At 38.5% G+C, this 14,694-nt stretch overlaps 1 protein-coding gene across 1 annotated transcript in view; it reads right to left on the bottom strand.

Annotated features, from left to right (window-relative positions):
* Nucleotides 1–14,694, bottom strand: part of itga3b (integrin, alpha 3b) — a 29,497-nt gene that overhangs the window by 7,129 nt on the left and 7,674 nt on the right. The window contains exons 2-15 of the mRNA XM_061755314.1: nt 7,255–7,382; nt 6,856–6,938; nt 6,364–6,613; nt 6,184–6,288; nt 5,797–6,001; nt 4,266–4,459; nt 3,435–3,523; nt 3,213–3,349; nt 2,228–2,314; nt 2,094–2,161; nt 1,865–2,010; nt 1,473–1,619; nt 1,280–1,377; nt 1,044–1,212 (exon numbers count right to left, since the gene is read on the bottom strand). Of these exons, the coding sequence (XP_061611298.1) occupies nt 1,044–1,212; nt 1,280–1,377; nt 1,473–1,619; nt 1,865–2,010; nt 2,094–2,161; nt 2,228–2,314; nt 3,213–3,349; nt 3,435–3,523; nt 4,266–4,459; nt 5,797–6,001; nt 6,184–6,288; nt 6,364–6,613; nt 6,856–6,938; nt 7,255–7,382 (1,906 nt within the window). The remainder of the gene's footprint in view (nt 1–1,043; nt 1,213–1,279; nt 1,378–1,472; nt 1,620–1,864; nt 2,011–2,093; nt 2,162–2,227; nt 2,315–3,212; nt 3,350–3,434; nt 3,524–4,265; nt 4,460–5,796; nt 6,002–6,183; nt 6,289–6,363; nt 6,614–6,855; nt 6,939–7,254; nt 7,383–14,694) is intronic.

The following is a 14,694-nucleotide window of genomic DNA, read 5'->3' as shown; positions in this document are numbered from 1 at the left end:
GGCATTCGTAGTCCTACTTTTTTATAACCGCCAGACTCTACATTCTTTTTTTTTTCTATTATTTTTGTTCCTTCATCTCTTATCTGTAGTATGTTCATAGTGCTCAACTCAGCTTTATTTCGAGGGCAATCTAAAGGAGAATGGGAGCTGTAGCAAAGTGCTGTACATAATAACAATTGGACATATCAAAGCATAAAACGCAAGATTAAAGTGAAAAGTGTGGCAAGACTGTCAGAGAAATATGCAGTTGGATGTTAAAATGTCAGTAATGACGTTAATAAATTTTTTTTTTTTTTAAAGTGTCATGTTCGAGTGCAACTGATGCCATGTTCAAGAAAAGCTTGTTTTTGTGTTTTTGAACAATGTTTGATAACATGAAAAAATAAAATAAAACAAAGTTTCATCACAAGTGCAAGACGTAATGGCATTATCAAGTATCTGAACTTGGTATTGGCGGATATTTAAATGTAAGTACTTGTACTCTTTCTGAAAAAAAAGTGGTATTGGCGCATCCCTAATAGTTAGGGTTAAACTTAAATTATTATGTTGCATCATTTATAAAAGTGTATACCAACATATGGGGACCGGAGTGCCAATAAAACAAACACAATAAACCAATTACTCGTCCCTACTTTAATTATGTGCCAATTAAAAGCTCTGATATGATTTCAATGCATCACATTAATCTGACATATGTGTACGAATACAGTAGATTTTATATACTTTTTAATTCTAATTACATAACTTTTTCTACAAAAAAAAATTAATGTGATTTTTTTGTTTTGTTTGTTATTTAGTGGTACACATGGTCGTTATGTCTAATTGGCATTAATAACTATAAGGCGGTCCCTCGATGCCAAAAGTTTGAGAATCCCTACTTTAAATGAATTCGAGCCATTTCATTAGGTACACATGATCTAGTTTCAATATTCAATCAAAGTTGACGGGGCAGGGGTTAATATTTCGAACAGCAGGAAAAGTGTAGGCGTTGATACAACCACATCTCTGTATGTGTGTGATGTGCTGCCCCCTACTGGTCGCACCTGGGACCTGACGCCAGAGTATTTGAGAGCATCAGGGATGGTGACGTTGAGCGTGGCCTGGTGGGCGTCCTCAGCCACTTTCCCCCTTGTAGGAAAGTTGGTCACCTCCACCATCAGCCTGATTATCTTCATACTGCTGTTGAATTGAAGGACTTGGGATTTGTCCTGCCTGGACACAGGAGCATACACTCGGTATACAACATTATCCTTCCATTTCGGAAACTCTTTATTCTGACCTGGGGAACGGGTTTTCCTTGTTGTCAGCAAAATGAGCCGTCAGCTGCAGGTTACTGCTGCACTTGTTGTCCGAGCCACACTCCTTCTGGAAGTTAATCTGAGAGCAAACCAGCATTGACGCAAACGCATGCACAACTCATTAGGTACGGAAATAATGTAACACAACCTGGATGTATGCACTTTGACCCCTACCTCGGTTCTTTGGGTGAGTTTCTGGTCGTGACTGAGAATGGGGAATGAGTCCAGGTTCTGAATGGAGCGTCTCAATTTGGGTTTTTGTTCATCTAAGGACATGTTGACGGAGAAGACCACTGGCTCCAGTTTGTCCCTCACAATTCCCTTAAAACACATCCAAGAATCTTAACATAGCCTGAGATTGCCTTGATTGAGCAAATTGTTTATTTACACACTCACTGGCTCATACATTAAATAACATACTGTCTAAGCTACAGTATCACACAGCAGGGGTTCTCAAACTATTTTGGTCCCTTACAGCAGTGATGTTGTTTCTCGGAAGCCCTCGTAGACCTCTAAGGTCGGGCCCGCAGACCCCCGTTTGAGAACCGCTGCTTGAGACAACTTACCACAACATTCAAGTTGAGACGATGACACTGGGACTTGTTGGCTGGCAGGGTCAGCAGGCCTGTATATGAGTTATCATCGTTGTCCTGGAAACGAACCCGCGGGCTTCTTCTCCTCTCTATGTCGGCCTCCACTGTGTACTTCACCGCTGTAACCGGTCACATGGTCGGAAGTTCATGCGAGACACACGAACAATCTGTGTGTTCATTTGAATACGGAGGACTGACTTACTGATGTTTTTCTTGAAGTTTTTGTTGCCGTTGCTTAGGGTGAAAGACATGCAGAGAGCGGCCACGATGCTGGGAAACACAAACGTGTTCATAAACACTATGAAATGAGCCACTTTAAACATTGCACCTCCTTACCACGGTGTATTCCCTTGGCACTGATTAGGATCCACAATCTTTGGCTCCACATTAAACCCCTTCGTTAAGTGCACGACTGGCCGAGTCCTGTCACAAACAGAGACAGTTTTAATTGAACAAGTGCACATGATAACGTATGATTGCTGTTCCTTTTGAATGCTGAAAGGTTCCTAATTAAGTTTGATGCGCTAATCGTTCCCTCGTCACTCACAACTTTGTCCGAGAGAAAATAAACTTCAGACGATCATCTTGGTTCTGTTGTAGAGTTTAGTTGAAAGTCAAGCAATGATACAAGCATTGTTCCATGATAAGAAAAAAAATATAATAATGATAATAATAATAATAATAAGAAGAAGAATAGAAGAAGAAAAAGATGAATAAACCAACTTAACTTCTGTATTTTTATGTATCACTATTCGAAAACTTTATGAAGAGCTTTTAGATTTCTTTTTGTGAAAAGTGCTGCAAAAATTAAATGTACTCTCTTACAATATGAAATATTAAACGTTACTAATGATACGCACACGTTTTAACTGCGATGAATCACACAGTAACATATGACTGACTGTAAATATGAATGATCAACATTTCAATGTTGTTTATACTATAAATAATGTAACACAAATGATCAGAATAAATGCCTAACTTCACTTCTATTATCCAAATCTTAATTAAATTAAATAGTATTTACGCACCGACAAAGACTATGACACTTTTTTTAAATAAATCACAGCATATCACAGAAACATCCAGGAAAAAAAATTGCAAATATGCCCTGTTGTGGCTGTGAGCGGTATGAGCCTTTGATTTCATTTTCTGAGTAATAATTCATTCCCCCCCCCCCCCCCCCCCCACCCCCTTATCAATACTTGTATTAATGTGAATGTTTTGTTTCTCAGCATTGAGCTAAACATTTTCTACACAACGGATTCGAACCCACAACCCATCCTTCTTAAAAATCCACGTTTCTCATATATTTCCTTACCTGAGCAGGGCGATGCGGTCGTCAAGCGAGCCCACCAAAATGTCGGGATAGTTGTTGTCATCCATGTCCATCCCTCCGTTGATGGAGTAGCCAAATGTTTTGAACCCTCCGTTATCCACAGACTTGCCCTCAATCACCTGTCGAGGGCAGCAGTGAGACAAAAATGTTGACACCAGTGAAGAATATAGCTTGAAGTGTTCTAGACATCAGGGGATGTGTCACCTGGCTGGGCTCCTCTGAGATTCCCTCTTTACTTCCCATCCATATGTAGACCTTGCCTGTGCCATGGAACGGAGCTCCGACTGCAAAGTCTGCAGATATGAAGACGTGTAATGACGGCGCGAGCCCTGTAGGTGGCAACCTGACACCGTGTAGCACAGGGGTGGGTTCCCCATAGTTTCAAAAAATAACCAAAGTTTATGTTTATCCAAAAATAATTATCTATTCTCATGTTACATTTAACTATTTATAAGTAATTAAACTTTGATTAACACATTATTTAATAAAATAAATAGGAAATTGCTAAATGTGTGTGCGTGTATATATATATATATATATATATATATATATATATATATATATATATATATGATTGAATATTAGGCCTGGTTCCGATGCTCTCCTACTTCCTTCTGTGCTACAAAAAAAAACAAAAAACATGTATGGTAGGTTCATTGAAGATTCTAAATTGTGCATAGTTGTGAACTACCGGATACAAATTCCTTGCGTGTTTTTAACACACAAATAAAGAGAATTCTGATTCTGAATGCTTGTTTGTTCATATGTGCTCTGTGATTGGCTGGGGACCACTCCAGAGCCCCGCCTCTAGCCCAAAGTCTCCTGTGACTTTGATGAGGATAAGAGGTATAGAAGATAGATGGATGGACAGATAAAAGATACAATACTACATGCACATTTTGCCTTTTTTTTTTAACCTAACCAAAAAAAATAAGAATAAAATTGAATGTGGCCCTTGAGCTCCAATGTTTGCCCACCTCTGAGCATATAATATAAAACTCAGTATTTACTGTGTGTGTGTGTGTATCTGCTCACCTTGGAATCCATCCTGATCGACGTCACCGATGGCGGCCACCGCGTTGCCAAATGCAGACGACGCAGGGCCCTTGAGCATCATGGTAGGAGTCTTCTGGAACGATCCGTTCTCGTTCATATAGATATAAACCGCTCCTCCCTCATCCTTCATGCGGTCAAAATAAAACGGGGCACCCACAATTAAGTCGTTCCAACTGCGGGCACAGGAAACACCAAAATGAATTGAAATGTGAACAAGAAATCTATCCTATAATATCAAGGTTTTTCTTAGTGTCAGACTCCATAAAATTTCAACCATGCATTAAAGGGAGAGTCAGAAGGTGATTTAGCCATGATATCATAGCAAACACCTTGAACGGGCTGCTGACAGCTTTTCAACTCTGCTTAGATATACTTCAGCGCACATTCCATAACACAACAGCATTCAAGCGTTGCGCCAGCTTGAAGCTCCGAAATATAACACAGCAGCACGGCCGCCCTTCGTCTGCCTCTGAAACTTGACCGTTTCAAATGGAGCATTTGGGAGAATATGAGCAAAAAATATTAGGATATATTCAACAAGATTTAATCCTCATCATTGTTGACTTTAGACGGTGGTTGGGTAAAGTAGGCTCCGAGGGCCACATATGGTCTTCTACATTCTTTAATTGGGCCTCTAATTTGTTGTATTAACTTTTCCCTAAAAAGCTGTTTATTAAAAAAATATATACATATATATGTTTGTTTGGTATTCATTAATATATTAAATAGTTGCTTAATTCAGTAATAAAATAAAACAAGTATTAGTAAAATAAACAATTTCCCTTTTAACGTTTTTAAAATTTTATGAAATAATCGGTTCATTAATTATAATGTGCTTAGTTACAAATAAAACAAAAATGAATGAATGTTATTTTAATCAAATTATTATTATTATTATTATTATTGATAATAATAATAATAATAATAAAACAATTTCTTGCATATTTTACATACATTTACATGAAGTGTCCTGTAATATTTGTTGCATTTATTTACCCTTTTTTTAAATTCCAAAATGTATTAATTTAAAAAGTATTTATGATTTTATCTGACTAAATAATTTTGTTAATAATGTATAAATACATTTTAAAAAAATGTACATATACATTTATCCCGTTTGTTATTTTATAAAATAATTGTTTAATTATCATTAAATCAATTATGAAAAACAGTTATTATTATTATGATTCTTATTATTATTTACTTATTTTATTTATTTTATGTATTGTATTTATTTGAATTTGTATTTATTATTAATAAGAACATGAACAGTTATTATTATTTTATTTAAAAAATAAAACACTTGACATAACGTTTCTTTTCTTTTTTTACCTCACCTACAAAAGTCCATGAAAAAATAAATCAAATGTGGCCCTTGCCTTAAGCACAAAACCTCTCGTGATCATTTTATCCATCTGAAGTCACTATTTACATTTGAGTCAATTTTTGTCCTTGTGATACCGAACAGGGATTATGTGCGGTAAAGTAGAAATACTTTTTCCGGACGTACTTGTCGTTGTTGAGGTCTGTGACAGCCAGACTGCTGCCAAAATACGAGCCCACTTGCTCCCCGGGGATGATGAGCACCGGCTCGATGTTGTTGTCAGACTTCACCGCGAGGACAACAGAACCCTTGGACTCATACCTGGGAGCGCCCGTCACCACCGTGTACTTGTCAATGCTCAGCAAGCCCTTCTCTTCAAGAACGGAATAACCTGTATGGGACAGATTTTAATTTGAACAGGTACCTAAAACCTGCCGTCAATTATCCGCGCAGCTTCACTATTCGCGGTCGAGCCCGGTCCCTACTCCCCGTGAATAGCGGGGGTCCACTGTAATTAGCTTCATACTAATATAGAATAAAGACAAATTCTATAAAGTAGAAAGAGATATTTACCCATATAGTAGAGTTTATATTGTTTTTTCAGCGATCCAAAGTCTTTGTTAAAGGAGTCCCATGAATTGGCAGGATCAGGATTTCTCCATATTACGTGGACATTTCCTATATAAAGAGAACATTTTTTTAATCTGCATGCGTAATAGCGTGAGAATAATTCATTTTAATCCCAGTGCCCACCTTGCCACACGTAGCTGCCCGGACTGCCCATGTACATCTCGTTCTCCGTCATGCCGCCCGAGATGCCCATGTTGCACATGCCTTCAACCTCCATGTCGAAAGTGGGGTTGCACACCTCGTAGGTGTGAGTCTGCCAGTCATCGTTGGGGTCGAAGGTCAGGTCATTGCTCCTCACGTAGCACTTTCCTATCATCCGGCGCTGCTGCTCGGTGCCGCTTCGTACGATCTTGACGTAGCGATGGCCGCATGCCTGGCCCGCAGAGAAGAGAATTCATCAAACCAGTGTCCAAAAATTCTCTGAATCAACAGCCTCGATTAGAACATAAGAAACTGAGTCGCAGAAATACTGCAGAAAATTGGAAGTTGTAAGCACGACATTTTATAAAGTGAAATACAGGACCCTGAATGCGTCCACATTTCTTGTATGTGGAAGTGTGTTTGAGTGTGACTTTGCCCGAAATGGGAGACAATCAAACATGGCGGCCCTCTCACCAGTATGCGGCCGGCCGACCGTAGTCTCTGACTGGCCACAGTCACGCCCAGCCACATGCCCTCCACCATCTCGGACGGGTTTGCTGGAAATGTGTCATCAAAGTCCCACAGTTTAAAAGGGCTTTAGTCAGTCACGTTCACACAAAATGGCAAACTAAAGACAAGCACATGCACGCATGTAAAGTGAATCACGCCTTGACACACAACCACCAAAAATGCAGAAGCACTCCAGCCTTGTTACAAGATAACGATGAAGAGAAAGGAGCATTGTTATTTTTCATCGGCAAGGATTGCATGGCAGTCAGTCAGTGGCGGGAGGTAACAATATTTTGTCTCTGTAATTTTGTGTGCAGTTACTGCAGTGTACTTTTCTGTGCAGATACTAAGTTTCGCACTAACTTGAGCTGACAAGGTCCAATCTGGAACAGTCCGAGGCATCCGTGGTAACGGGGCAGGAGTAGACAGCACCTGTTTCACTGACGTTCGTCAATGCTAAGGCTTTTTCTTTGGGCGCTCCCGCTAGAAGCCTGCACACACACACACACACACACACACACACACGGAGAGTGTCAGATAAACATTACAAGATTATATCGCAGCCTCCTCATGGTATGTGATAGCGCACAAAGATGGTAGCGGCATGGAAAATGAGCCAACATGTAAAAGAATGCAAAAAAAAACCACACTAAAAAGTAGTACAACCATGTGATTTCTTCCCTAATTAGTGAAGAAAGGTAATGACAATGAAAAAGTAATAAGATCACAAATTTTTTTTTTTAAATAAATCATCTACTAGTATATAATTTATAATAATAGTAAATAAATATAATGCTTGCAAACTTTTTTTTTTTTTGCTGAAATACATTCACGTGTGTTATAACACATTTCAATGTGTTTAAAGCATGTGTGTGTGTCTGGTAGGGGAGGGGGGGGGGGGGCATTCAACTGTGAGGGATAGTCAGAGCTTGACCCTTGGCAGGTATGAGCAACGACACACACTGTGCACACTCCCGGTTGTTGTTAGTGAATCTCAGTCTTTTTTGTCTTGTACACAGGTATACACACGCCCTGTATCGGCACCTTTCAACACAGTGACCTTTGAAGTGGAAGGATTAGGTCTTGGTGCCGCGTGCTGGGGCACACTATTGACTGTCAGCAACAGATTTATTATCTGCACATGTAGGCGGAAGGCGTGGACAAACCTGTTTACGGTGGATGACTGTTTAATCATGCGTGAAGAGGAAAAGAAGTTGTGCAACCAACGTTAAACGTTTTGAGACAAAAGCCTACACTTGTACACCATATTTTCGGAAATTCATTCCTCACAGTCTATTCTCCACATTTTGTCATCTCTGTACTGCACTGCTTCCAGTACAGTTATATTGTATGTATGTATGTTATATTTTTTGTCCACTCAGTTTTCAGCCTCTATGTGCTGTTATGTCAATCTAATCTGCATAAGGCCTTCAGAAAACGTAATGCTTGCCAATGTAACTTAAATGATCAGGTTTTATATTCCATCCTCATAGGGTGAGAACGCTGGCCCTCGATGACATCACTATTCTTCCGTTCACTGATTGGTTGGTCCTAGCAAAACTTGTTACAGCCAAGTTCAACGATCAAAACATGTCTGGAGCGAACTACACATATTGAAAAATTGAATCATCGGGATCACTGGTGACTTTGATGTATTTCAATAATTCTCAAGGCGTGATACGCATACCATTACTGGTAGCCGGGCTCCCTCTGGTGGTATGTGAAAGAATCGCTGCCTATGTGCAGTTCAGTTGTATTTAACTTTTAAGTTCAATACATTTGCATTCAAACTTTAATAACAGTTTTTAAACATTTATTGAGGTAACATTTTTATTATTTGTATGTACATTTTAATTGAATCGTTAAGTAAATTATATAAGGGCAGTGTTAATGTACAAACTGTGCATACATAATGTTACATTGGCTTACAATAACTATATAGTTCATAAAAGCTTTATGATGGTGAGAATTTGTATCTAATTCTTTTCTATGGTAAAATTGGTTTCAGATTAGGATTCAATCAGAGGACCATTGTCCCATAGTGTTTTTGCTTACATGTGTTAAATTTTCAATGTACACAGTGAGGTTCCGCACTATGCACTAATATTCCATCGGTCTATGTACAGTCTTAAATAAAACTGCCCCCATAGACACCTGCAAGCTTATCAGTTCAACATCAACATGCCGCCAGACACAACTACGTCCTCCCTGATGTCTCCCCCTCGCAATGCTGTGGGAAAAGAAAGAAATGTGTTAACTTTTTGTAATTTAAAAAAAATAATAATAATAAAAATCAAACAGAACCCATTTGCTGTAAACACATAATGCCGTCCTATTTGAGTCATTTGATTCAAAATGTGACAATTATCCTGTCACTCTGCCAACAGACGTATATTATCAGCTCAGAATCAATTATCTGACCCGAGTGATGACAACCAGCTGGAGCCGAGATGGCTTCGAAAGGGCCGCCAGTGGTGATAGGAGCGTCCGATAAATGAGATTCCGCAAAGGTTTGTGGACATTACTAAAAGTTACAGTTTGTAGAGCGTCAGAGCCACAGTCTGCGCATGTATGTGTATAGTTCTGTTTAATAAATTCTAAAGAAAGTGATCGTGTGCTTTACTCCTCCTCTCGAAGCACAATGTGCCTCACAGCACAATGTTATGTATCAAGCATTAATGTGGTAGATAATCTAAAGCCCTAAGCCTCTTCAATTCAACACTCAAATTTGACGTTTGCTTTGTGCCAAGGACAATCATGTATTAACAATAGCGATGTAAAAATACAAAGTAACGATAAAGAACACAACAAGATTCATGACTCAAGTAGCCAAATGTGTACCAGCATGCCAAGCATTTTACTCTGACAGTTAGTGGCCCAATAAAAGCTTACCTGGAACCAGTTTTGGTTCTCCACCCTAACTTTGGGAACCCTGGATCCAAAGCATCCAATGGGAGCACAAACAACTGCCTTCTTCGTAAAGAATTTGAATTCTAACATAATGCAATTTCTGGTAAATAAAACCTTCAATAATAGATTTGCTTCACTTCAGGGAATCCGAGGAAAGTCCTCACGCTGTTGATCAGGGGTGGGCAAAGTCTGCCACGTAGGACCGGATCTGATCTGTCATTTACATTACCAGCCCTGCAATATTTGTTACATTCATTGAGAAAGGTTTTTTACCGAGAATTTGGTAATTATTTTTTTTTACAATTCTTTTACCACATTAAATAACTTTTTGTTGAATGATTGAAAATAATTCAAAAAATAGCAAAATCATTTTTTTTACATATACAGTACATTTAAATGAATTTTTATTTTACCAAATAATGGATTAATTAATTATAACTAATACAGTTTAAAATGAGCAAAATCTGTTATTTCTTAAAATAAATAAATACATTTTCTGTACCATAAATAAACAAATAAATGAATAAATAAATTGTTGCATTAATGTTGTCGATTTTCCCCCTTAATTTGATTAGTTAAAATGTATGTATTGCATTATCTCATTAAACAATTAGTTATTTGATCCATCCATCCATTTTCTGTACCGCTTTTCCTCACGTGGGTCGCGGGCATGCTGGAGCCTATCCTAACTATCTTCGGGCGAGAGGCGGGGTACACGCTGAACTGGTCACCTTGTTAATTGACTTTAAATAGCAATACAAGGTTATTAGTAAAATAAACAATTTGTTTTATTTCATTAAATTCAATTGACTATCCATCCATCCATTTTCCAAGCCGCTTATCTTCACAAGGGTCGCGGGCGTGCTGGAGCCTATCCCAGCTATCATCGGGCAGGAGGCGGGGTACACCCTGAACTGGTTGCCAGCCAATCGCAGGGCACATACAAACAAACAACCAGTCGCACTCACATTCACACCTATGGGCAATTTAGAGACGTCAATTAACCTACCATGCATGTTTTTGGGATGTGGGAGGAAACCGTAGTACCTGGAGAAAACCCACACAGGCACGGGGAGAACATGCAAACTCCACACAGGCGGGGCCGGGGATTGAACCCCACTCCTCAGAACTATGAGGCAGACGCTCTAACCAGTCGTACAGCGTGCCGCCTTAAATTGACTAATTAATTTCAATGAAATGAATTAGAAATAATACAATTGAGTATGTATACATTATGGACAGACTCTCATTTAAACTGGGATGTAAACGTGTTTTATGAAATTCTTACTATAAGGCTTGATTTATATGTATATATAATAGTTTGCCCCTACAGGGAGCTTATCTTCAAACCTTTTTGCAAAGAAGAGAATTGATCTGGTCATTTCAACATAGTCATGTGTATGTGGACTAACTGTCAGTTGAGAAATTGATCCTCCATTGCGGTTTGTTCTATTATTGTTTGTTTTTGAAAACAACAATAAAAAAGTATCTTAAAAAAGGGAAAAAATACAATTAAAAACGAGTATGACTTATTTGTATTATTAAAATAAAATATTTGACATATTCCACATACCCATTTTAACATTTTCTTTTTCTACAAATGAGCTCGCTCATCCATCCGTTTTGAAAATCAGTCCAGTCTGTAGACTCATCACATCAATTTAACACGTAAAGGAATGACTCTACTTTATCTAATCAGACCCACATACCTTTTAAAACCATACTCATAAAAGGCTCAGATAATCTACTTTTTTTTCAAAAAAAGTAATAAGCTTTTCCTAAGCCCTCTGCGGCAAGCCTCTTTCTACTTCCATAGAAGTGCCTGACTCAGCCATGATACCACAACTCATATCCTATTCGGTGCCAAGTCCAACAATGTGCGTTCACCTCCCGTCTCCTTGCCAGCTCATCACCCCCCTCATAAACATGCTGACAAGGGCCCACGGAAGGCATAGCGGGTGGGCACCGAGCTTCTGCATTCCAAGTGAGCGTACAGGACATGTTGAAATCTGCCCTCTTCTACTCAGCAGGTGATGTGAACGTCTGCTGGAAGCTTCTATTTAGTGTGGCTAACACGCCCTGGTGAGGTGAGAGTTGCTGCATTCTTCACATCAGGAGTAAGAGGACTTGCATACGACGATTAACCTTTGTGGAACACGTAATCGGGTCAAGGGCAGATGAAAAGGTGCTTCTTTTCAAACATAGGAGTAGACAGCACTGGTTAAAATGAGATAGCTGGGATAGGCTCCAGCCCGCCCGCGACCCTAGTGGGGAGAAGCGGTACAGAAAATGGATGGATGGATGGTTAAAATGAATTCAACTTCACTTTTCCTAACTGATATCGTTTCTCGATGGCGAGTCTTGCTGATGAAAGCCTCTACCGTAAAATTGCGGTAAACTTGGGCAGGAGTAACCTGTGCTAAAGGTTGCATCGAGGAACCATTTGGCAGCATTTTTAAATTTCGAACAACCTTTAATCCAAGTACTTGTGGGTCATCTCGCTCAAATAGGAAAGGAAAGGAAAGTTCCTCAGCAAAACGCAGAATTAGAAGATTTTTCCGTCTCAGTACGGCCACACATCACAAAACAGATGAACAAAACAACTTTACTCATCATTAATATTTATCCTGCCCATCTAAAAATATATATTTTAAATTATTTCCATTTTAATATTTCAGCTGTATTATTATTTTTTTTGTGTGGCAATTGGTGGGGTGGCGCCCCCGCGCCCTCTATTGGGCAGCCGCCATTGTCTCTAGATAATGTAGAGGAAGCAATGAACAACAGTAAAAAAAAAAAAAAAACTTGAAAAAAAAAAATGGTAATGACGCACAGCAAGCTTCCACACAAGTGCAAACAAGGAAAACCACAATAATTCCTAAATGCTCCCGATACACACCCAGATACACAAGACTTTCTTGCTTGATTGTGCTTGTGTTGTTATTCGTCAGTGTTTAATCATGGACTCTCATTAAGCATACCCTGTACACCTGTACATTGAGATAATAGTTTTGTTCTTAATAAATCAGAGAATGACTGGGGTCATAGGCATTGTGTGTGTGTTTGATGATTTGACTCTGTGTATTCAGGAAACAGTGTGATAAAGCAGCAGGAGAAGGTAAATAGACACATTGCTATCAGACTAGTCAGAGCAAGCATGCCTCGCTGTTAACGCAACAACTGTGAACGCGCACAAATACAGAACATGACTCACACACACACACACACACACACACAAAGTTACCCATGGACAAACAGTGACGCAGCAAGCAATGGAAATGTAGCAATGGAAAATGTTCATCATAAATATTAAGCATAATTAAATCTCCAATATCATATTCATTAAAAAAAAAAAAGCCTTCCGAGAGCAAAGATTTCCACCGCAGCTGAAATTAATGATTGAATAACTACAATCTATGACTAAAAGGAGGTCAAACGTCAACCACATCCTGAATTTATTCTGGATCAAAGATAAGTACATGTATCAAAATCATAATTGATCAGATCTGGCAGAGACATTAAATTGTCTTAATTTGGTCAATCTGATGATCCATGTTAAATTTACATTGGATTGGTTAGTTTGAGATTTCAGCAAATACTGAGCAAATTTATTTCAAATTGAAGTTTTGACAGATAGGATTTTTTGTGTGCGTGTTTGTTTGAAATGTTTATTGTTTATTCTGACATCATAAAATTCTTGACAAAATTTAATGGGAGCATAATTTGAAGAATAACTAACCATAATAAATACCGTACATCAAAGTTCATATAAAATATTTTCATTCATAATGAGATCATGAATGTAAAAGGGAACAGCCCTTAGATGAATAATTACCCATCATACAAAAAAACCCAAAACAAATTCATGCCGGTACGTATACTGTATGAAAACTTGTCAACGGGAAGTTGGAAATAATACACAAACTCACGGTGAGTGAAAACCTCAGGCTTAGAGTTTAAGATATAATCTTTAGAGTGATTCAATTCAGTTGAAGGTCAGATAAACAATAACAAGGGATTATCGTGCAGACAGCAGCATTCAACTACAAAAATATAATCTTTCAGGTCATCGGCGGAGAAAAATAAACTGAATAAAGTAGGGGTGCGAAACAGAGTTCATAAAGTGTAGATCCCCTTGTAAAACTGTCAGTGTAATCATCAAAACAAATCTGCACAAAAATGACGGGATGTAAGTACTCAACGGAAGTTGTGTGTGCACTCAAACTGTGTACAAACACAACAATAAGTAGTGAGATACAAGGTAGCCATCACCAAGAACAAACTTAAAACCATGGTCACAAGCTAAAGAAAAAAGAAAAGTACCCAATTTTTGCTATTATTAAATGAACATATCTGTGGTCATCTAAAAATTTAAGTTCCAAGTACAACAAAAGAAAATAAAAAGAATATATGCATGTGAGTATTGTTGTTTTCACTGTCTGCATGCGTTGCTATTGTTTGCGTTTAAATATGTTATTTAAAGGTTTATAACAACTGCGATATCAATGCTAGTTTCGCTAGCCATCTGTGGCGTTTCTCATTATGTGTTCGCATTCAGACTTTCGTAAGGCAAATTTTGGTTAAATATGCAATGTGATATGTTTTGTTTAAACGTAACATTCAACTGGGATTCCAAATAAATATCTTGAAGGAAGCCATTTTTTTTTTTTTTAAAGCAATAAGCTGTGGGAAGTTTCCACAAAACGAAAACACAACTAGGAGGGGGGTTCACTGTATTCGTGCCAATGCCAGCAGCCCAAGACGCATCCAGGCTGGTCCACCAATATTATAGGTGACCTGTGGTCAGCCATGACAACATTAGTGACGCTTTTCTACTTTCAAGTAGAAAATGATTTTTAAATTGCCATCCTGAGGTAAGGGTACAGTACCTCT

This window comes from Phyllopteryx taeniolatus, chromosome 19 (genome assembly GCF_024500385.1).
Source record: "Phyllopteryx taeniolatus isolate TA_2022b chromosome 19, UOR_Ptae_1.2, whole genome shotgun sequence".
Taxonomy (NCBI): domain Eukaryota; kingdom Metazoa; phylum Chordata; class Actinopteri; order Syngnathiformes; family Syngnathidae; genus Phyllopteryx; species Phyllopteryx taeniolatus.
The sequence above is the reverse complement of the archived record's forward strand: the minus strand, read 5'-3'. Positions and strand labels throughout refer to the sequence as shown.